This window comes from Oncorhynchus kisutch, linkage group LG10, assembly GCF_002021735.2.
Source record: "Oncorhynchus kisutch isolate 150728-3 linkage group LG10, Okis_V2, whole genome shotgun sequence".
NCBI classification, from domain to species: Eukaryota; Metazoa; Chordata; class Actinopteri; order Salmoniformes; family Salmonidae; genus Oncorhynchus; species Oncorhynchus kisutch.
In genome coordinates, this window is record NC_034183.2 from 43,647,299 (window position 1) to 43,664,390 (window position 17,092).

General features: G+C 43.5%; 1 protein-coding gene across 7 annotated transcripts in view; it reads left to right on the forward strand.

Annotated features, from left to right (window-relative positions):
- LOC109898168 (DENN domain-containing protein 1B) overlaps positions 1-16,887 on the forward strand; it is a 178,057-nt gene extending 161,170 nt beyond the window's left edge. For all 7 annotated transcript variants that reach the window (XM_031833727.1, XM_031833728.1, XM_031833724.1 and 4 more), the window contains 4 exons: positions 337-423; positions 10,864-10,937; positions 11,504-11,726; positions 11,897-16,887. In XM_031833727.1, the coding sequence (XP_031689587.1) occupies positions 337-423; positions 10,864-10,937; positions 11,504-11,726; positions 11,897-12,808 (1,296 nt within the window). In that variant the 3' untranslated portion in view covers positions 12,809-16,887. The remainder of the gene's footprint in view (positions 1-336; positions 424-10,863; positions 10,938-11,503; positions 11,727-11,896) is intronic.
- Positions 16,888-17,092: the final 205 nt, after the last annotated feature.

Below are 17,092 nucleotides of genomic sequence, written 5' to 3' on the forward strand. Positions count from 1 at the left end.
AAGTCTGGTCCTTTTGATAAGGCAATTTCAGTTTGAACTCACCGTCAGAGAGAGGCTGAGGACAGGGATACTGACTAACTGGCTCTCACTAGGCTGTACTCGGCACACACACACACACACACATACACACACACACACACATGAGATCAGAATGATTTAATCTGATTTGACCTGGCCACACTCCAAATACATGCATAACTGTCTGTTTTATTATGTTATACACACATTATCGCACACTCACTTGACACACTCACTCCTCTCTCTTTCTCTCACTCTCCCCCCCTCTCGTTTTCTCACACCATCTCTCCATCTCCTCCCTCTATCGCTCTCTCTCAGGAAGAGGAGGATAATGGGCCATTCTGCTCAGGGTCTCCCACCAGCACCAAGAGTCTGTCACCACGGAGACTGCAGAAGAGGAGACATGTGAGTGACACACGCACAAACTATTCCTACGTCTCCGTTCCCATCCCTCTCTTCCCATCTCTCTTCTCATCTATCTCCACATCTAATCTCTCTTCCTCATCTACCTCTTCCTTTGGTCTAGTCTCTCCATCCTGCCTCCTATTCGTTACTTTGTAGTAGTTTGTCAATGTGCCAGGTGATAAGTAATAATAAGCAGATTTTCTAGTGTGTCACATCAGCAATAGTAAAATGCACTGTACACTCTACAATGTTTATGTAAGTTTGTTAGTTTGCTCTGTCTGTATGGACAGTCAACACAACAACACAGCTCCTCTGCTTTTCACCACTTCTTAAGGAGAATCTGCTTGTGGCATCATTAAAAACACGGCATGTCTTCCTAGTATGTGCAAGCTGGCACATGCACTCTCCATGCACCCCCCATACCTCTCTGATTCTCTCTCTTGTTCCCTCCTCTTTGTTTTTCTCTCTTGTTCTCCCCCCCCCCCCCCCCCCCCCCTCTCTCTCTCTCTCTCTCTCTCTCTCTCTCTCTCTGATGCACTCACACAAACAATACTCCTGTTAGATTTAGCTTGCATGGTGATTGCGAGGTTGTCAGCTCGATGTCACATACATCCCTGCTGAAAAACTGCATAGACCAGTATTGTCTGTGCTGGTTCATGCAGGTCTATGCTGATCAAGCTGGTCTGACCAGCATGGTCTAGTCGGTCAAGCTGGTCTGACCAGTGTGATCTAACTGGTTCTGCTGGCCCACCAGCATGGTCTTGCTGGTCAAGCTAGTCTGATCAGCATGGTTATGCTGGTAGACCAGCCTTCGATGTGTTTTCTCTGGTGATAGCCTTCGTTGTGTTTTCTCTGGTGATAGCCTTTGTTGTGTTTTTGCTGGTAAACTGCCTTCGGCTGTGTTTTTACTGGTGGCTAGTCTTCACTGTGTTTTGGACACTGTTGGTTTGCTTTAGCATAAGCTAAAGCAAAACCAACATCAAGTCACATTATGCTGGCTTGCAAAGTGATATTTAATTCCAATTGGAATCCAGCCAGAGTGGATTCCCCCAATCTGCATTCAGAATGACTGGAAGGGATAGACAGATTAATAAATGAGACTACCTAAACTACACTATATACGGAAGTATGTGGACACCCCTTCAAATTTGTGGATTCTGCTATTTCAGCCACACCCATTGCTGGCAGGTGTATAAAATTGAGCACACCGCCATGCAATCTCCATAGACTAACATTGGCAGTAGAATGGCCTTACTGAAGAAAGAGCTCAGTGACTTTCAACTTGGCACCATCATAGGACGCCACCGTTCCAACAAGTTAGTTTGTAAAATGTCTGCCCTACTAGAGCTGCCCCGGTCAATGTGAAGTGGAAAAGTCTAGGAGCAACAACGGCTCATCTACAAAGTGGTAAGCCACACAAGCTCACAGAATGAGACCGCCAAGTGCCGAAGTGCCTAAAAATCGCCCGTCCTCTGTTGCAACACTCCACGACTGAGTTCCAAACTGCCTCCAGAAGCAACGTCAGCACAAGAACTGTTCGTCGGAAGCTTCACGAAATGGGCTTCCATGGACGAGCAGCCGCACAAAAGCTTATGATCACCATGATCATAATGCCAAGCGTCGGCTGGAGTAGTGTAAAGCTCGCCGCCATTGGACTCAAGCAGTAGTAACGCCTTCTCTGGAAGGCGCTTCGCCATCTGGATGTCCACAACAGGTGTCCACATACTCTTGGCAATGTTGTGTACCTAAACTTGAACAACCATTTAAGTAACGGGTGCAATAAGTCAAACTAACAGATTGGATTGGTTTAGAAAAATGTATGTTATTTGTCTCTGTGCAGCAAAATATCAAATACATGTGCACAAACACAGGTATTGAAACAAACAATTAAAAACATCTCAATGCGATAGAGCATGCTGGGAAATATGATAATGATGGGTGTGGTTTTGCAGACCAGCAAAATTCAGATTACTTAGGAGTCAACCTCAATTGGCGTTTTATCAGAGATAGATACACACAGACTGCATAGACCGCATGAGAGGAATGTACACGACACAAGACGATAAAGAGGGATAGACAGTTTGTGAAAGTACGAGTAAACGACCTAGTCAAATGATTTCGTCAGTCTAGCTAAATAGTATGACTAAAGACAGTACAGTATGGGGAGCACAGCGATAAAGTGATGTGGCAGGGCGGATCTGCCCGAGCAGAGATGAGAGGATGACTTTAAGGAATGAAAAATTATAAAAAAGTAATATACACAACTGAAATGTGTGTACGCATTTTAGCGCTGACCCCATTTAGGCGATTGTTTGGTCGATAGGCTGTTGTTCAACCCGAAATGTCCTTAATCGAGCAGTCACAAATATATGTTTTTATTTCATGGTGCACAAGACACCGGGCTGATTCGCGCCTGTCTCAGTGGACTAAACCATTGCGGAGGCCACAGGGGTGGATGGCACAGTTCATCACTCTAAGATGTGATACTGAAATTGTACACGGTTATATTATGTAAAAAATAATGGTGCAACACTAAATAAATCAAGTATTATTTTAGGTAACACTTTAATTGACACCCAGTGTCATAACATGTTATGTCATAAGAGCTGACATAACTTGTTATAACCTGTTATAATATGGTCATAACACTGTCATGACATGTGCGTTATTTTATTGCTGTTTATGACACCTACATAAGAGTGTAAAATCCCACAAAACCTACCACACAAGGCAAAATATTCGGTATGTTTGTTATATAATGTTTTTGGAAATTGGACATATTAATTGTGCACCCATTGATGGCAGACATTTACTTACACCAATGGCCTGTTGCTGATGACTGGGTTGAATACAGGAGCAGATTTATGGAGCAGGACAAGACACCCTCTTTTTGACTGAGGCCATGTATGTGATAGGCCTATCTGGCTTATGTGTTTATGATGGTCATAATGCTTCTTGACAGATTCAAAGTGTATTTTCATAGTCCACGTAAATTGACACAGGATAGTTATGCTTCATTACAATGTCATAAAGTAAATCTGCTACTAGTTATTTAAAATATGATTTAAAAAAACGCAATAATTCATTATAACAACAACAGGATTTTTTATTTATTTTTTATTTAACCTTTTTTAACTAGGCAAGTCAGTTAAAAACAAATTCTTATTTACAATGACGGCCTAAGCCAATTGTCCACCACCCTATGGAACTCCCCATCACGGCCGGATGTGATACAGCCTGGAATCGAACTAGTGACGCCTCTCGCACTGAGATACAGTGCCTTAGACCGCTGCACCACTCAGGAGCCCAAGAAACAAACTTTCAAATTAAAGGAAACTTCTCGGCAGCAAAAAAATCTACTTTGATGAAATTTTTTAACACTCTTATGTAGGTGTCATAACCAGCCATAAAATAACGCAATGTACCTATGTTAGAACAGGTGTAAATATATGTTATGACCATGTTATGACTAGTTATGTCAGCTGTTATGACACATTATGACATGGTTATGATCGTGTTATGACACTGGGTGTTAAGTAAAGTGTTTTTCACAGCACAGTTGAAAAATATATGGCCAATAGAAATCAAAACTGGATGGTGTTTAGAGATAGATGGGAGGGGTTGAGTGGAGCTGAGTGAAGGGTGGGACTTAAAACAAACCAAGGATAACTATAGTAAAATACACTGTGTCCGTAAAATGTATGTATAATCTGGAAGTAGAAGCCTAAGTGTTGTTTGTTAGTTTACTCTAATTATGGGAGGGGTGGTAGGGTTAGGGGAAAATAAGAAAGGAAAATTTGCTCGATATTTGGCAACATGCCCATCAACCACTTAAACTAGTACAACACTTCCACTGAGGTTTGGCACATATACACATATATTAGTTCACCCCCCAAAATATGCTAATGAGCCCCACTGGTACATTGCCCCCACCTACATTTCAAATCTCTGTGATGATTTTTTTGAACCATTATACTAGATTATGTACCCTAAAAGGAACCAACCAGTACCATGTGAGTTCCTATGTGTACCTCTGAAGGTACCTTATGTTTACCTTTGACCTCTTTCTACCTCAGGGAACAGCACTGTATCCTAACCATACCCTAATTTGAGAGTGAGGATATATGTTTTTGGTAGTAAAGATGTATCTGGTGGCACTGCTGAGACATTAATGCACTTCAGCCCAAAAGCTTGCAAGTTTAAATCCCCAAAGCAATTTTTGCACAGCTTACATCCAGTGTCCCTTAGCACTGCTATTTTTACATTGGTGTTGTCAGATAATCTGACAATTATCGACTTGGGCAACTTTTAGCAAAGTGCAGGAGTGTTTGCTTGCATTAAATCTGTGGCCAATCTCTCTCATGTCCACAGACCTGGTGGCGTAGCAGGAAATTCAGGTCATTAGCAACCAAGAGGTTGTGAGTTCAAATCCCAAGTGAGGTATAGTCTCAAGTAACCAGCGTTCAGCATCACACTGTCCTTTTACAGCAATAACACCTGAATTCAGTTGTAAAAATTGTGTAACTTGTTGGTGTGTGTGTGTGTGTGTGTGTGTGTGTGTGTGTGTGTGTGTGTGTGTGTGTGTGTGTGTGTGTGTGTGTGTGTGTGTGTGTGTGTGTGTGTGTGTGTGTGTGTGTGTGTGTGTGTGTGTGTGTGTGTGTGTGTGTGTGTGTGTGTGTGTGCGGTGGTCCTGCAAGACTAGCTGGTCTGCAAATCCACATCCATCATTATCATGTTTCCCATGCATGCTCTATTGCAGTTAGATTTTTTGAATTTTGGGATCACAACTACAGACACAAACCAAGGGGAAACACTGAGATTGTGAGGCCAAGAGGGTTGCCATGGCCACGGGTTTCTGTCCTGTAATTGAACTGTGTTATATCCTGTGTGCTTGATGAGGCTGATGAACACACAAAAAAATTGTGACGGCTCAACCACTACCAATTAGAGATTCTTTACCGAGGTCTCTACAACACACATGTACGCACGCCACTGAGCTCTGTTCATGGCCACAGTAACGGGACCCCAGGGACTCCTGGTGCAGAGACACACTGGATGGCATGTCCCAGAGCACTTGTGTGTGTGTGTGTGTTAGGCATCGCTTCCAGTTTAAGATACATTTCTCAATCAGACTTGTACCCAGACCAAGTCCTGTACCCAAATCCTCATATCCTGTACCCCTCAATGGAGCCCCATTGGCCAAGACTACCTCTCCGTTCCTGCGACCTGCATATGACCCAGCCCCATGCCCGAGCCCTGTACTCAACTCATATACCCCATTCTAACAACATACAGTACCTTTGCCTCAACCCCAAACTCTATCTGTTCCTGGTAATAAAGATAAAGATGTACCTGGTAGCACTGCTGAAACATTAATGCACTTCTGCCAAAAAGCTTGCAATTTTAAATCCCCAAAGCATTTATGCACGCTTTACATCAAGTGTCCCTGAGCACTGCTATTTAAGAATGAGCAACTGATTTAAGAATGGCGCTGGAGTGGAAAGCTGCGGTTTTACGGGCTCCTAACCAATTGTGCTATTTTGTGTTTTTTTTGCATTGTTTGTAACTTATTTTGTACATATCTTGTTGCTACCATCTCTTATGACTCACTTCCTTTAATGAGTTGGACGTGAGTTATATAATGTTGCTCCCAGACAATGCCCAAATCCCTGTCATTCACATGAAGAAAATAAGGAAATTCAGGGAGCAGAGATCAGGGTGCCTTGTGAGAATTTGTGGGCGAGTGTGTAACCCACCTCTACCATCTGTTCGATTAGCCAACGTGCAATCACTGGAGAATAAACTGGATGAGCTCTGTTCGAGACTATCCTACCAATTGGGACATTAAAAACTGTAATATCTTGTGTTTTACGGAGTCGTGGCTGAACGACAACACGGATAATATACATCACTGGGGCCAAGCTTCCTGGCATCCAGGACCTATATAGTAGGCGGTGTCAGAGGAAGGCCCAAAAAATTGGCAAACACTCCAGTCACCGAAGTCATAGACTGTTTCTCTGCTACTTTTACACTGCTGCTACTCGCTGTTTATTATCTATGCATAGTCACTTTACCCCTTCCTACATGTACAAATTACCTCAACTAACTTGTACCCCTGCACATTGACTCAGTACCCGCACCCCCTGTATATAGCCTCATTATGGTCACTTTTTTTTTACATTCGTTTATTTACTAAATATTTTCTTAACTCTCTTTTCTTAAAACGTCATTATTCGTTAAGGGCTTGTAAGTAAGAATTTCACGGTAGGGCCTACACCTGTTGTATTCGGCGCATGTGACAAATATCATTTGACTTGATTTTATCTCTACTGTACCAGGCCCAATGTAGGCCAGGGCTACCTCTCTGCTCCTCTCCATCTCTGCATATTAAAGAGATATTACAAACCACTTATCTAGTGTATAATTCATACACACTTTCCCCTGCACACACACCTCACACACAAACACAAACCTCACACACACACACCTCACTCACGTACTCACAGACACACACTCAGCTCTCTGAGTGATATGGGCATACCTTTTTATCACCATGTAGCATTAACAGCAATCTCTGTTTCTGTCCTTGAAATGAAATGAATTAATGATCTGGTTCATCTTTGGAGTTTATTCTAATATTAGATATTTTAGATATCGATTTTGTTTTATTGGCCAGTTCATTCAAGTGTCACTAAAAGAGCATGTCCGTTAAAAGTATGTGGGAGGTATTCCTTGATTTGCACACCCGGAATGTTCTCTTAGTGTGAAATACTAACAAACACAAACCTATTGTCTTGCTTCTCTATGTTTGGGAGTGATTGCTCACCTCGTGTGTGTTTGTGTGTGTGTTTTAGCGGATGCAACAGTACGTTAGCTGTGTGAGAGCGAGACGGTGGTATGCATAGTGACAGCAGGCTTGTGGCAGGGCTCAGCAGTGTGACGCTGACACTACTCTACCATAGACTGAATAAATGCTAGCATGGGGGTGGGGGGTGGGGAGAGGGAGAGCGAGAGAGTGTTTGGGGGGGGGGGGCTAGTGTGGATGGTTTGTTTTTGTGCTTCTGTTCTAATGGGGAAAAACTGCACACATCTGCATGGTGATGATGTGGAGATTGGAGCCTGTCAGGTTGTGTGTGGGTGGGTGTGTGTAGGCTGTGTGTGTTTAGGTGGTTATTTGTAGTCTGGCCTGAGATTCTTGTCTGCAGCTAAGCTGCCACCTCATGGTAGCTTTAAATTACTGCATACGTCAACAGACACGCTGGTTGATTTTATAGGATTGCTTATTTATTTATTTATTTATTATTGCAAAATGGTCAGAATACTTTTAATTTAGCCCATTTGTTAAAAGCGTGTGCTTTCAGAGGCAGCCAGTTGGACAGACAGGCAGGCAGTGTATCCTGCCTCAAACACTGTCTGTAGTTTTATGTCTAACAGAAAGACAGACTTGGCCATGGTTCTGGCTCCCTCTTTCACCCCCCCCCCCCCCCCCTCTCTAGCTCCCACTCCCCCCTCTCTACCGCCCTCTCTCCCTATCCCTCCTCTTTCTCTCTCTCATTTCATTTTCCCTGTCCCTCTCTCTCTCCGTGTGGTTTGTTTGGCATATCTCGCATACCCTGCCAAGCGGTGAGATCAGTGGCCACTCAGAAACACCATATGAAATGTAGAATGTAAAGCTGGTACTTAAAGTCTCTAGCGCTCTGTCGTTGGCATGCTCGCTTAACATAACCGGTCATGCAGACGAGAGACTGAAAGAGAGAAAAAAAAGGTTTTTCTTCAAGTATTTCTACTGAAATGGACAGTGATTACTATTTTCCCCTCGTAAGGAGGGGGAGTGAAATATAGAGTTATTGTATGGCATATGAAGGATTAATAGAGCCACTACCATGAGCTTTCCTTGAAATAAATTTCATATCTGGGCTCATTCCGTTTGGAAAGCGAAAGCTTGACACTATATAATAGGTTAGAGGATCACTTGGCCATATTTAAACTCTCCTCACTTACAGCATGACTGGCTGGAATATACAGGTTTTTATTTCACCAGAAGTGCCTCAATAAATTATTATTCTTTAAAAAAAAAAAATGTTTACTGCAAATAATGATTTGTTGCCACAAAATTTGCAACTGCAGCGGTATTGACAATGACTAAACATGCGGCCACTGTAACAACATGACTCGCCATTGTGTATATCACATTAGTGATCCAAAAAAAGAATTCTAAAAAAATTTCACAGACAGTAAGACCGTCTATTGTTATGCCAGCAGAGGTTACTGTGCAGAGTACCTATTGTATTGAACCACATTAACCGTGTGCTTAGGGATTTTAGTGTGCTTTTAAACAAATTAGAGCCTTTTTTTCCCACCTTCTGTCCTCCAAACTGATGGTTTTAGCCAGATTCCATTTTCATTATTAGACTTCATTTGCTGCCTCTTTTCCTGGTGTGGCACTCTCCCTCGCTCTCTCCTTCTTTCTCCCCTTCTCTTTCACTGCAGCAGACTCACTGCGAGAGAAAAACAACAGTCATCTGTCATGTGAGAGAGGTGAAGACAGAGAGAATGAGAGGCAGAGATGGAGGCTGAGGGAATGAGAGAGGGAGGGGGGGGGGGAAGAGAAACGAGAAAGAGAGGGAGAGACAGGAGAGAATCACTTTTCCATTTTCACCTCTCAGTTTTTATATTAGTCTGTCGTGAGAAGTGAAGGCGGAAGTTGTTTCACCCAGACTTCCTCTAGCACGGTTGTCTCGTCTTTACAGTTTCATCAAATAACATGCTACTGCCACTGTAATAATTACAACTCTGGATGACTTCCATGTTCATTCAGTATGTGTGTTTCATAAATGGAAAGTGTGTATGCATCTTTTTGTTTTCTGTATGTTTTGCCCTTCCAACAGTGTGTAGGTGTAGGTTGTCTAGCATGGATATAATTATGACCATAGGAAAGGGCAGGCTGAGCCGGGTGTGGTTATGATGTGGGCTGAACTCTATGACCTGGGTATGGTTTGTTGTGTTTGAGGGTTCACCTTGTTTTAATAAACACCTAGACACACCGAGAGGCCCCGCTTCCCTAAACATGCCTAAGTGCACAAATGAACAGGCTAAATAGCAGCAAGGACCATGACCTGTGTGTGTGTGTGTGTGTGTGCGTGTGCATGTGTGTGTGTGTGCGTGCCCCAGCACCCACCTTCTTGCAGGTGCATCTCCAGTCTCCCTAACTGTCAAGCCAGCCTCTGCGTGAATGATTTGATATGTGTGTGTGTGTGTATGAACGCCCGTGCGCTTGTGTGTACATGGTATCACAGTGCTGATTTACGGCCCTGACACAGGAATCCATTAAAGTTTTTTTTTAGGAGATGGGAGGCCTGAGCCGCTCTATAATGGTCTTTATTATTATAGCTCCTAGCTACCAGAGACAGAGAGCAGCCTGAGCCGGGCAATCAGCGCCGCACTACATGTGTTCCTGTTTAGCCCAATGGCAAAGAGGACTAAGTGGCCGCTCTACACATTTCTCCTCCCTTAGCTTTTATGGCGAAGGCGGCGGTTAACCCTTTCTGTATGCATGCGCGCGTTTGTGTAAGGTGTGTGTGTGTGTACCCTAAATGAGCAGCGGCCAGCGACACGTTACATTCTGCCCGTCTTGCTGGCACTGTGTCAGCTAATCAAGACCGGGTTGGTGCAAGGCCCTAATGTTTCCCCCCCTCTCCTCTGTCTCCAAGGGTTATGGGTCTCCCTTTTCCTCTTTCTCTCCCTTAATCATTTACATCCGACCTGTCCTCTCTCTCTCTCTCTCTCTCTCTCTCTCTCTCTCTCTCTCTCTTTCTCTCTTCCTCTCTCTCTTTCTTTCTTTCTTTCTTTGTGACAAGTCATGGTTGCCCTCTAGGGGATGTGAAAGTGACAAACCTGGTTTTAGAGGCTGCTTTAGAGGCTGCGTTGGTACAGGAAAGAAAAAGGGGTGAGAAGGTAAAGAGAGACTGAGATGGTTAGAGAGGACAAGGGAGGGAGAGAGAGAGAACATTATACAGTGTGCACGAGATATACAAAGATGTGAATTAGATGGGCAGAGAGAGAGTTAAAGAGAGGTAGAGTGAGTAAAAGACTACACGTCTGTGGTGGATAAAAGTATTTTTAATAGCAGGCCTTGGGCTGAGCTGAGCTCTTATAGGGGAGGAGAGAGGGAGGAGGGGGAGGCGTGTGCCTTAAAGGTTCTTTCTCCTTTAAGTCCCCAGACCGTTAAACGTGCTACACAGGTGGCTTATTATACACACTGGACTTGAGCTACCAGGCACTGGACTGGACTGGGGTGTGAATGACACCCCGTTGCCAACACAAACACAGCACACCGCCATCATAAAGAGTTATTTTTGTCGTTGTTGTTGTCATGGTCAGATGTGATGGTCATTTGCCTTGAGTAACCTGTCGATCTCATTGTCTCTGTTTGTGTGTCAGCATTATTATGCAAAGTCTTCCATGGGATGTCCTGACTTTGCCATCGATGACGATGAACTGGACACTGCCAGCAAGTAAGAGTCTGTTATATGAATATGATAATACCAATAATCTCCCAGTATTGTTTGAATATGTATGACGTGTGACATTTATTTATCTATCCTTTCAGGTGAGTCTCATTGAGACAGCTATCAATTTTCCTAGTGAGCCTTAGCCAAGAGCAAACATCGCAATACAATAAAATGATTTAAGTTGGTTCCATGGTAGTCTCCTCTTTCATGAAAGTTGTTTGTTCTGTCACTTGGAAAAAATCATCTCCCTGTCCTGTCCTTCACTAGTTACTATGGTATAGACAGGTTCCCCCTCATCCTCTTCATACTCACATCAATGCTGCCCTCCAGTGGTTTAGTCCTACAGTAAGGACCCCACGGTAGATTTATTGCATTGTGATTATAGCCTCTTGGACAGATCATTATTCGTGAAATGATCATTGATTTGCTGAGTTTATTTGCTGGCTTATTAATACATTTATTTACAGAATTATTTTTTGTTATTTTATTTTCTGTATTTCATGTATTTGTTGATTTGCTCAATTTATTTTTGCTAATTTATTTTGCTAATTTAATTTGCTCGCATTGAGGATCTCGTCTGAGGACAGTGGGGAGATGCCGTCCTACACTGAGGACAGTGACGACTCCTATTCGTTGGAGCTAGACACAGACTCCTCCCACACAGGCCAGATGAACCTATTAGAGGAGATCCTTGACTCTCTGAGCACCACCAGCACAGAGCATGGAAAACTCAGCGCTGCCAAGAGCCTGGACTTCTTCAGATCTATGGACGACATCGACTATAAGTCTCCGGTAAGAGAAACATCTGTAACATCTAAACCACACTCATATAACCCCAGATACATACAGTAAATAGAGTCTGAACGTCATGGACAATATCTTTGCATATGGACAATATTGACTGAGGCACCGGTTTAAAGAAAACATCAAAATGTGTAAACCACTCTGTGTCTGTATTCTAGAACAAGTCCAACCTCCACAGTGAGAGTAATCTGCCCCAGATGTGTACCAGTGGCAGCAGGGTGGGGGGAGTAGGTGGGGGAGGGGAACAGGGAGGAAGCTGGCAGGATGACAGTGCCCTCCACGGGAAGCACCTGCCCCCCTCCCCTCGTAGACAGCCTAGCAAGAGCAGCCTCAAGAAGCCAAAGCAAAACCCTTTGACAGCCTCTCCACCGGCCACAGCTGCAGTCCCAGCCAAGGACAACAAGGTCCCCAATCTCCTGCCCAAGATCCAGGCCCTTCAGACCAAGACCCAGCCCCTTCATGCCAAGCCCCCAATCTGTCTCTCTAAGCCCCGTCCAGAGGAGCCTTCGCTCCCAACACCTCCATCACCACACCTGGGAGACCAAAACCCCTCTTCCAGCCGCTCTCCTGCACCAACCCGTGCATCCACACACAATCCTCCACCGGCAACACACACCTCAACGCTGACTCGTGTTAGAGCCTCCACAGACCCCCAGCCTGAGTCTGAGACCAAACCCCAGACCACATCCAGCATCCTGTGTGGGAATGTGCTGTCCAAGGAGACGGTGAGGCAGGACCAGGCCCTCCGGAGGCAGGGCAGTCAGGACAAAGAGAGGCAGGGTGTAAAGGCCGGGCAGCCCTCTGTGCCGGTCCCCTGGGAGAGAGGGAGGCCAGAGGAGGGGGGGCAGGGATTGGACCAGGGCCTAGGGCTGGGGTTGGGGAAGGAACAGGGCAGGGTCTTTGGGGCAGAGGTCCAGGAGAAAGGCCTTCTAGAGGAAATAGAGTCTATGTGTCATCTCAGCTCAGCCTTCCAGACCAGCCTACAGCTGTCCCAGGTCCAGTGCCACACCAACAACACACATAATAATACCCACGCCAACAGCCACAGCAAAGCCACCGACAAGTCCTGAGACGGACAGGGACAGGGAAAGGGGTACTTGAGGTAGAAGTTTCCCTTAAGAATCAGACTGCCCTCCCCAAATCCTAACCTTAACCACTGAGTGGAAAATGTTTAGGAAAAGATCAGTGTGTTTAAAACAGAGAACAAATGAATTTTTCCTTCGATCTGAAAGTATTGTAAAAACACAAAGTAAACCCCCATGACCTTGGTAACTCTTCCACTGTACAGTCTCCTAACACAATGCCTTAAACCAGGGATGGGCAACCGCGGGACACCTTTTGTAGGTCTGAGGACCAATTTCACCAAAAATATACAACTTTTTTTTAGGAACTCAGTCGGGGTTTCAACTTGCTGTTAAGAGTTAGAATAATAGAGTACACAAGGTGCAATTTCGAAATGTAATTGTGCATCAGTAGTCACTCAATTAGCCGAAGTCGGCAATATATATTTTTTTTAAATGGTCAGTTAGTCTAGTGGCCAGCTGCCTAAACTTGTAGTAAGCATGGTCGAATTATATATTAAAAACTGTTAACATTTGCCTCCACCCTCTATGGCAAAATGTGTGTAATTACAGGAAATTAGCTGTAAAATGTCTAATTATTCTCTGCCCCATGGCAGAATGAATAGAATTGCATGAAATTAGTTACAAAATTGCTAAATCTTCTCTCTACCCCTGGCAAAATGTGTAGAATTTCAGCAAACTTGCTTTAAAACAGCAACATTTTCTCCACACCCTATGGCAAAATCTGCAGAATTGCTGTTAATTAATTTTAGCCCCTCATGATGAGTTTTTTTTGTGGCCCCCACCCCTATCAAAGTTGCCCATCCCTGCCTAAAACTGAGGTGTGCTTTGCATTTGGTACTGCTCAGTCTTATAAATGAATACTGTAACTGTTCCTTTGGAAGCAGTTGACCTGCTTAGATCTACTATGTGGAACGCAGCCACATAGTTTAATAAGATAGTTTAATATATGTTGCACTCAGAGAGAAGCTCTATTTAGTTTGATTTCAGAGGCTTATCTATTTAGAGATATATTTTTCTCAAGTGTTTGTTTCTCAGGATACTCCTGTCTGTTAGGAAAGAAAGGCGAAAAGGACTTGTGTAAATACAGCGGATATGAATGAATAGACAAGCCCATCCATGGCACCTATCGCACCGTCTCTTGGTCGGTCTCTCTCTCTCTCCACCTCTCTCTCCATCTCTCGCTTCCTGTCTCCATCTCGCCACTCCTTCCCACTCGTGCTCGCTCTCCTCCATTCACCCTTCCATCCTCACCATCTCCCACAATCTCTGTATATCCTCCTACCCTCACACACTCTCCTCCTTTCTCTGAGGATTTACCCCAGTGTTTTACCCAAAAGGCTCAGACTTTTCTGTTTCCATCTACGCGGGCTGGCACCCGCGTCTCCATGGGCTATGGGTAGTTTTCAGCCTTCGTTTACATAACAATGGCTAACTGGGAACTTGGAACGCATTGTCACAAAGCAACAGTCTTGATGATGCAGACGTTGTTGATTCTGCCCCCCCCCCCCCCCCCCCCCCCACAAGTCTTTAGTGTCACACTCCCGATGGAAATAATATCACTAGAGCTTACACTGACAGCCCACTGGTATGGGGGTATGTCATTGGTAAAACACCCATGAGTGCTTTAGGAGGAGTGTGACTTCACCACTTGAAATCTCTGCTATGTGCACACACCCAACGAAATGCGCTGTCCCATACTCTGATGCTACCGCACTGTGTTTGACTGGAAGGCTTGAGATGATTGTAGAATAGTAATAAAGCAATACGGCTCTCCTCTGAGAATGTGGACGGACGGCCAAAGAGATTTTCACAAGAATCTCCCATGGAGAGAATGCAAGCCCTTCTGGGTAATATCCAGAGATGGTGGCCACTCACTATCGTACCACTATGGTACGTACAGACGAAAGAAAGTATCTTCCAGTGCTTGTTTGTGGTTATGTTGATGATGAGTTTAGCCTGTTTACGCTAGTGATTTGTGTGGCATGCCGTTGAGTGTGACAGTTTAACGGTAACTCTTGCCCCCCTGTCCTGAGCGTCGGGCTGTGGTGACGATGAGATCGTAAAGCGAGTTCTCCGTGGGTCTGGGAAGACCTCACTTCAGCTATTCATTTGGATTTGAAAGGGCCCCGTGTACAATTTATGTTTGCCTATGCTATGTTTCAATGTTGCTATTTATTTGGGCAGCTTTGAAGTTGGAGCACTGTCTATGTACTATGCAAACAAAACTTATTTAAAGTTTCCAAATTCCGAATAGAATTTGAGGTTACCACTATAAAGATCAGGTAATTGATAATCATATTTGTGAATCCATAGATCCTCTGGCCTTTTCTGAGTACCACTTAGTATGCTCAACACAAGTCATTAGGGAGAAATCGAGTGGCTTTAAAGAGTCGTCCCATCAACATTTCAATTGATATCGTCTGTATATGCAAAAGAGACCAAGAACCACTGGTCCAGTCAGTAGGGAGGCCCTGAGAATAAGCCACGTCCTTAAAGATGGAATCCGAATTGGGGGGGGAAACAGTGCCACTGGTTTCTGAACTGAGGAGCGTCGCGTAGCACTGTAAAACAAATTGCGGTACATATTGTGCTCGTCTATGGCACGTGCAATGATGTCAGAGGAGAAAAAAAAACTGTGTTTGCTGTTTACAGTAACTTATTTGTTGTTGAAATATCGCAAACGGACATGGTTGTTTTCACCAGTATGGATTCCAGCTTTAAATGCATGTTGGTCAGTTCTTTCACCTATGAGATCCACTAGAAAATGCTTCATTTCTGTTTAATGCTTTCTATTTCTGTTTTAAAATGTTGTAATGAGGCTTTACTCTGTGTGTTCTTTTTTTCCCATCTGTGCTGATATTTCAATGGTCTTTCATACTGAACTCACTATGGAGAAGGATCTTGTTATGCTTTGTTGTAGGTAGTTATATTTTAAGATTTATTATAGATGAAAGATTGTATTTTTTGTGTTTTAAGTATATTTTACAAGGAGAATATATAACTGGTATAATAATATATTGTAAATGATTCGTAGAACAAACAAGATTTGAATGTTGTTATATAATTTTTGGGGGGTGGGGGAAATATTTTGTATAATTATAAAATGTGTTATCTCAAACCATTTGCCATCCAGCCACTCACGTATCATGTTACAGCATTTCTGATTCCTGAGCTAGATGACCGAAACGGCATACCTATGAATTTAACTTCCTTTTTTTTTCAGTTTGTGTTGTGCATGTACAGTAGAATATCCTATTATTCCATTCCCCTGGTTCAAAATATCTGTGTATTGGCCATGTTCTGCTGATCTTATTTGGTTGTTAAATGTGTTTTAAAGTTAATCAGCTCAAGATTTAACACAAAAAAAAAGGTAGTGTCAGGTACGGTAGTGTTGTTCAGTATACACACTTTGTTTAGCCAACTTGAAATATTTTATTATTAGTTATTTCATCTACTACACGACTACTGTATCAACTGCGATGGATTGGGATGTTTTACTTGAGCAAATGTCTTACTAACACTTGCAATAGTCAACTAGGAATCCTTTGAGGCTGAGTATCTGTGTACTGAAAAGCTGGTTATTTTTATGACTGAATGTCTGTTTTACCGTCTCAAAGCTTACTGACTGACGCAGAAGAAAATAGGACGGAAGCGAACCTCTTCTATTCTCTTTTCTAAATGCTGCGATTGCATTTCCCTTTTTCCTAATCCTCATGTGATATGAAAGATCAAAACCCCACTGGTTGTCAGGAACTAACAGAGGCATATCACCTGTCTCTTTAACCTTTCTTTCACTGCAGTGACAACACTGAGACTGTTGACACAGTGTTCATGTTCATTCATTCACCTTTCCCACTGGTCCCTCGACATGGTACTGTAGTTATTTGAATATGCCGTATGCAACCTACTGAAGTCTAGTGCGTGCACACTTAATTGCATGTTCTCAATGCAGAGAAAAACTGTTGTCTTAAATAACGTATAGGTCAATCTAATGTGCTATCGATGGAATGGTACAACTGTATGCACTGTGAACTTAAAAATAAATTCTATTCATGTTAATGCAACATTGTCCTTTTTTTCTTAAATTCTCTCTCTAAAATAAACAAAATTCCAAATTCAAACACATACAAAAATGCCCTCCTCTACTCCTTGAGGTTCCTCAACAGGGTGCGCATCGCCATTGGCATCAACCACTATATCGCAGTCACTACGGAGTCTTCAGTGGCTGCGGTGGCCACAGGGCAGTGCTCCTTGGGCTCCAGCTGCAGG